This window comes from Thalassophryne amazonica, chromosome 6 (assembly GCF_902500255.1).
Source record: "Thalassophryne amazonica chromosome 6, fThaAma1.1, whole genome shotgun sequence".
NCBI lineage: Eukaryota > Metazoa > Chordata > Actinopteri > Batrachoidiformes > Batrachoididae > Thalassophryne > Thalassophryne amazonica.
The window spans coordinates 101,305,059-101,312,210 of record NC_047108.1 but is presented as its reverse complement, the minus strand read 5'-3'; the positions used below and the strand labels follow the sequence as shown (position 1 = coordinate 101,312,210).

The 7,152-nt window shown below is 44.3% G+C and overlaps 1 protein-coding gene across 1 annotated transcript; it reads right to left on the bottom strand.

Annotated features, from left to right (window-relative positions):
* Window positions 1-420: 420 nt before the first annotated feature.
* gpr173 (G protein-coupled receptor 173) lies at window positions 421-5,104 on the bottom strand. The gene is made up of 2 exons (XM_034172974.1): window positions 4,342-5,104; window positions 421-3,514 (listed from the first exon to the last, which is right to left on the bottom strand). The coding sequence occupies exon 2, from the start codon at window positions 3,366-3,368 to the stop codon at window positions 2,169-2,171; it is 1,200 nt and encodes a 399-aa protein (XP_034028865.1). The 5' UTR covers window positions 3,369-3,514; window positions 4,342-5,104; the 3' UTR covers window positions 421-2,168.
* Between the last annotated feature and the right edge of the window lie 2,048 nt (window positions 5,105-7,152).

The following is a 7,152-nucleotide window of genomic DNA, read 5'->3' as shown; positions in this document are numbered from 1 at the left end:
TGCATTACAAATCGGAACCACAGACTTTTCACAACTCTTTATGACTTCACATGAGTTTTTGGTCACTGCTTAGTGGAGACAATAGAGTCAAGATGCTTTTGTTGATTTTGTTAGTTTGACCAAAGCAGATGGTCACCCCACTGAGTCTGGTCTGCTTGAAGTTTCTTCCTATAATCAAAAAAAAAACAAAAAAACTTGAGTTTTTCCTTAAAACACTTGCCAATGTGCTCACTCAGGGAGTGGGTAAGTTTTAAACCACACTCGCGCATAGCACTTCGGGGCAAATTGTGCTGTGATTTGGTGCTGTATGAAAAAACTGAACTGAATTCAAAGTCACCAATAAGAAACATACGCAAGCCAATTTATATCTCCTGTGAAATGATAGAGTCCAACCATTTCAACATCCAGGCAGGTCAAAACTCAGAATGCATCAAAAGTAGAGTCTTTATTGATGAGTGGGCAAAAGAACCGCCTCAGTTAAACTGTACAGTTACAGAATATCATCTCGCAAAGGAATGCCAGACATACGTACAAATTATGGATCTCAGTTCACGTATCTCTTCCCATATCAACATCTGTACAAGTTGAATCCCCAATCTTGAATCTATGAAATGCGATGGAATGCATGCTAATCCTGTATTCTGTGCAAGTGTCCACATTAAAAATAAAATAAAATAAAAAAATTGACTGCACAAATATATCTAATGCCTAACATACCGCATACGTCAGACATTTCATTCATTGCATGTGTCTGAATTTTGTAGAGATGCCTAAGCTGGTTTCCACACAATGCACACCTCTGGGGTCCTGAAGACTGATTCTGAATGAGTTGTGACCCAGACAATGAAATGGTGACATTTATGGGGATTAGAAAAGAGTCTGGCAACAATCAAGTTCCCTTCAGGTCAGGTGCCACTTCTTTTCTTGAATTTTTGCAACCAGAGTTGAGTCAACAATAGATGAAAAATAAAACATTAAAATTCCCAACATCATCTTTTGCAAATAAATGTCAATTTGCTTATGATTTTTTTTAAACTTCATAAATATAAATCGCATTGTAATTCAAGTCATTAAACCCTATGGTCTGTTTGCAATGTGCAAATGATATTTTCTAATTAATCTGTCCCTTATTCATTACCCAACTGCGCTTCAAGTCTGCTTCTTCACCAGTAAAAATCTAACTACAAACTCCATTACGGAAATCCATTTACAGGATAAAATTCCATGTGATGACTGCTCAATATTGCATGAGTTTTGAGACAAGAAATGAGACTGCTTTCATATCGACTCAATAACACTACAACCTATTCTATCATTGTTTTTTCTCCTTTCTTTCTCCAACTTTTTTTCTTCCACCTACCTTTCCAACATATACAAACAAATGCTATAGAAAAACACACAAGCAGGAATTTACATTCCTGTTACAGTCTGTACAATATGAAATCAAGTCATATTTCAAAATAGTGTCATCTGCTTAACATGTATTGTTACCAAATAAAGCAAAACAGGCAATTTTTTTATGATACAAATCAACCTGACAGGCCCTAAATCAAGTCCAAAATATCAAGCATGTTTGGAGTTTTTTTTTTTTTGTTTGTTTTGTTTTTTTTTTCTTTTTTTTTTTAAATGACAGCTATTTAAGGGTTCTGGAATTTGCAGTCTCTTTTGAAGTACATGAAAAGGCGTCCAGGGTGGTCTGTCGCTCCTTTCAGACCATTTGAGTTCCTTGATGCATTTCAGAGTTTGTGATGATCGCTTCCTGACAGAAGTCCACATACAGTTCAAGGATTTGTTTTGTGCCCCGTGTGTGACACATAAACCCATTCTCATTTGAAAGCTCTGGGACGTTTCCCTCTTAAATAAGGCAACATTATTTTAAAATGGCATCTCTCACTGTTACTGGGCGTTGTGATTGTTGTGATATTTACTCTTTAGCCATACAGTACGTATTCGGACGTCTAAGCCATTAACTGTTACCGTGCCCTCCTCAAGACGTGTGCACCTGAGGGCCATCTTACATTTGACTCAGATATCGACATTCCTAATAAAATGACACCGTACCTGCAATTTGTTGTGCAAAAACAACGAAGCAGACACTGACACTAGACCAAGGAGAATCAATTATTTTCTCGCAATGACCTTTTAAAACATTCTCTTTTCTAGACACATCACATAATGCAGTAGGCTTCATCCTGGGGCAGATGCTGTTTAGTCCTCCAGTAAGTGGGCAGGTGAGCTCTCAGCACTTTTCTCAGGTCCTCGTTAAGCAGAAGACAGAAGATGGGGTTGACTCCGGCCTGGGCGAAGCTCATCCACACGGTGATGGAAAGGTACTTGTGAGGGATGGCGCAGGACTTGACGAACACCCTCCAGAAACATGCCACGATGTAGGGTGCCCAGAGGACCAGGAAGAGCAGGGTGATGGTGTAGAACATCCTGCCCAGCCTCCTCTCTGACCTCACCTCCTCCATGCCGAGCAGCCGCCGGTGTTGATTGTGTAAATTTTGCCTGATGCCCAGCAGAGTGGGCGGCATGGGACCGCGACCAAATCCTGCAATCCAGTTAGCTGCAGCTTGACCCGTAGCCCCAGGACCGTGGAAGGTCCAGTTTTGGCTGATAGCTGGTACTAGCTGAACGGGTTTCATCTTGCGATGCCTGTACTCAAACAACAGCAGCTTGGCGTAGAAGCCGTGGGTAGCCAGGACCACCACAGCCAGCATGAGCATGAAGCCCAGGGTGTCGTTGGTCTTCAGGTAGCGGTGTTCAAAAATGCACTGATCCTCATCACGGATGAACTTGTACGTCCCCACATCAAAGACGGGCGGGAATGCCATGGCGACAGCCAGAGTCCACACCATGCAAATGATGGCAGCGCAGGTCCAGATGGTCATGCGCTTGGCATAGAATCTGTGGTGGGCGATGGCAAGGTAGCGCGTAACAGCCACACAAAAGAGCATGAAGGCAGCGTGAAAACAAAACAGCACAGCCATAAAAGCCACAACTTTACAGCTCAACGCGCTGTAAGTCCAGGCCGAGCTGTTGTGGACGGACACCAACACAAAGGGGAAGCAGGCAGCAGAGCGAACCGCATCGGCCAGGCACAGGTCCAGCAGGAAAAAGTAGGGGGCCTTGTGCAGTGTCCTCTCTCGCAGCACCAGCAGGGACACCAAAAGGTTGCCTACCAAGCTGACACAGATGATCAAACCCAAGAAGACCAGCTTAAAGTAGGCAGACACATCTGTGGCAGAGATTCCCCCGCCAGTGCTGCTGTCGCTGCTGCTGCCGCCGCCTCTCGCCAGCCCGCTCTGTGAAGCCACCACAGCCGCCAAACTGCCAGGGCCATCAAAGGCAAAGCTCTGGTTAGCCATTCTACCGCCTGCAGTCCGGGCCCTTTATGAACACCACTGATCCTCCGACAGCCGTCGTCTCCTGCGCGGCTCCCTCTTCTCTACAAGGAGAGGCCGTAAGGATTTATTCTACGCGACATCGTTCCTCTTTTCATTTCTCCTCCCACCTGTGAACACAGACACAAACCGTGAGGACACAAAATGTCTGACAAGATTCTACAACAGAAGTTACAGGTAAAGGCGCGGATGTGGAAACAACCGCTGGAAATCTCGGCCTTCCTGTTTCTGTCGGTCTGGGATCAGATCAGCAGCTACAGCATGCCAGCTCCTTGGCTCTCTCAGTAATTACCTTGCCCGTTGCTAAGATACAACAGCTCACATACTTTGTGCAAGTGTGGGTGTTTGAGTGAATGCATGGGGGTGTACGGCGAGGGGTGGGGTGGCGGCGAGAGATGGAGCAGACACAGTAACACTGGGCATGTCCAATAAACAGAGATGTTGTAAATGAACGGAGAGCAATTTTATGCTTTGTCTCCGACGGCGCGGCGCATGTCTGACAGATAGAGATGCCGTTCGAGTCGTAGCGTATAGACAACACAGGCAGGGCAGGCAGCCATTTGGTTTTTCTGCTGTAGGCCTTTGTGTGTTAAGATGCTGGAATTTCACTCAATGTGACAGCAGATGATCGCAACCGAGACTCACCGTTATAGAACCAGGAATGGCTGATTTTAAAAGCGTCAACCCCCCCATAAAAAAATCAGCATGCAGCCTCACCTTAGTAATAATAATAATAATAATTTTGAATGCAGAACACATAGGCTAAGTGTGCTGGTATGGGTGGGCCGTGACTATGTAGGCCATGAAAACCTAAATGATCCCTCTTAAGGCCAAAATACCAAATCACCTGATTTGGATGTCAGACAGGCCTTAAAACACATGAACATGAACAGGTGTCAAAATCACCTCAAGAGCACGAGACAGATAATAAACCTACCTTTCATCCACTCATTTCCCCCTCCTCCTCCTCCTTTCTTTTTTTTTTTTTTTTTTTGGATTCTATTTCCTTCTCCCACAGTTGCAAAATAATCCAAGCCGTCTTTTGTGTCACTGTTTGTTAGGATGAGAGAAAAACACATAATACAGGAGGAACCTCCTGCTCTGGCTGCGCTGCTGTCGGGCTCAAACAACACCTGTTATGCATAAATCCATCCAAAATTGCACATATACAATGTCGAATCATCAAAACCATCCAGGATCAGGAGCAGTTAGGGTACAGAAAAATAGATCATCCCCCTCCTTTTTTTTCCTTTTTTGCATTGTTATTTTTATTTTTTTCCAAAATGTGCTCGTTTTGGTGCTTCAATCTCATCCGACGAAAGAGATTTTATGTTGCATCACGACGATCGGTGGATTTTCCATCTCGTGTTCTCTTCATATATCCAAAATGATGTCAGATTTTCGATGGTTTTAATAACCCACCTACAGGAGGGGGAAAAAATGAATAAAAAAAAAAACGATCGCGCATCCCCCCCCACAAAAAATGAATCGTCTACATGAGCTCGATGGCAGCAGAATAATTAGTCCACACAGACAGACGGCCGCTTCGACGCGCGTCTCTCCGCCATCCTGATTCCTGTCCCCGGTCAGCTGTTAATATGCAGTGTTTGTTTTTCTGTCCGGAGATGCTGTGCTACATTTTAATAGTCCACGATCAAAGCCTCCATCACGGGGTAAATACATCTCTCTCTCTCTCTCTCTCTCTGACAAATCCCGCGATAACACGAGATGTTCACATCGCGATCGCTGTAGCAATCACGATGTAAACGAAGGGGAGTTACATATAAATAAATAAACAAACAAACAAATATAGGACAAACACATACAAGAACCCGTTACGTCTGGATGAGGCGAGTTATTCCTGAATAATCCCAATTCTGGTTGCTAGCATGGAGGCAGCTCCGTACATTTTCCGGAAACACTCGGCTGTATTCGGAGAGGGAGGGTGGGGGTGGGGGGAGGGAGTCTGGGCTGTGCATCGCCGTGGTCTAAAAGTAATATTTTATTTTAACCGCAGCAGCTCTACCTGTCAGTAATCTTCTTCTCTTCTTGTCAGTTAAAGCCCCTAAGTGGGATGTTTCCATAGGATGTGACTGCTGCCAAAATCACAGAGCTGACAGGGGCGTAGAAAGAAATTCTAAGGCCTTTCTGAGAAAATATGGGGGCCATTATATGTACATTGGCACTCTGCTCAGCGTGACGCTCTCGTTGGAGCGACAGTGTACAGAATGTGTCTCTTCCTAGATAGATCTCTTTGAGTGCAGCTTCTTGTTCTGACTTTAACACGAAGTTAACACCGAAGTCTTTCATCGCCAACTGTAAATGGTAATCAAAACATTCCAATTGTATCTTTCTGAACAATTCCATATCAAACTCCGTCGTGTCAATGTTTACAGTGTGCTTGAGCAATAACAGGTGAAGTTGCTCATAAACTTTAAGCTTCTTAAATCTTTATTACGGCCACTCTTAAAACTTCAGTTATCTTTATAACTCTATATTCTGCTATGCACAATTTGTCATTGCTTTTTGGCAATTGTTTTCTGACTGATAAGTGGAAAATAGACAAACAGGCATAAAATTGGAACCTCCAATCAGAGTGATTCAGGTATTTTTGAGTGAGATATACAAGGTCTATTAGAAAAGTATCCGACCTTATTATTTTTTTCAAAAACCATATGGATTTGAATCACGTGTGATTACATCAGACATGCTTGAACCCTCGTGGGCATGCGAGAGTTTTTTCACGCCTGTCGGTTACGTCATTCGCCTGTGGGCAGTCTTTGAGTGAGGAGTGGCCCACCCTCTCGTCGATTTTTTCATTGTTTAGGAATGGCTCAGAGACTGCTGCTTTGTTTGATCAAACTTTTTTCAAAACTGTAAGGCACAACTGAGTGGACACCATTCGATAAATTCAGCTGGTTTTCGGTAAAAATTTTAACGGCTGATGAGAGATTTTGGTCTGGTAGTGTAGCCGTAAGGACGGCCCATGGCACCTGACGGCGATCTGTGCTTCGAGGCGGCAGCGTCTCGCCGTTTCAAGTTGAAAACTTCCACATTTCAGGCTCTGTTGACCCAGGAAGTCGTCAGAGAACAGAGAACTTTCAGAAGAAGTCGACATGAGGAGTTTATTCGGACATTCCATTGTTAACGGACATTTTGTAATGAAAGAACGTGCGGGCAGCGTCGCATGTCGGGCCGGACCCGACCGCGGGGGGTCACGACAGGAAAAACACCTCCGTGTTGGAAACCTTAACGGGCAAGTTGGAACATGCCCAAGCTGTTAAACAATTTCTCAGTTACTCACTTGTTGAAAGCCATCAAAACCCGCCTGAATTTTACAAATGGTTTTCAACACGGAGGTGTTTTTCCTGTCGCAGCGCACACAGATTTGTGGAGTCGTCACGGAAATGACTCGGCGAATTTGCGCACACATCTTTCATTAAAAAATGTCCTTAAACAGTGGAGTGTCCGCATAAAGTCCTCATGCCGACCTCTTCTGAATCTTCTCTGTTCTCTCACGACGTCCTGGGTGAATTAAGCCTTAAATTAGGATGTTTTCAGGTTGAAACAGGCCGACGACGGCGCCTGGAAGCGCTGCAGGACGTCCCGCTCCGTGGGAAGTCCTTACAGCAACAGAAACACCCCATAATCTCTCATCAGCCGTTAAACTTTTCACCGAAAGCCAGCTTAATTTCTCAAATAGTGTCCACTCGGATATTCCTCACAGGTCCAGAAAAAATTTTGATAA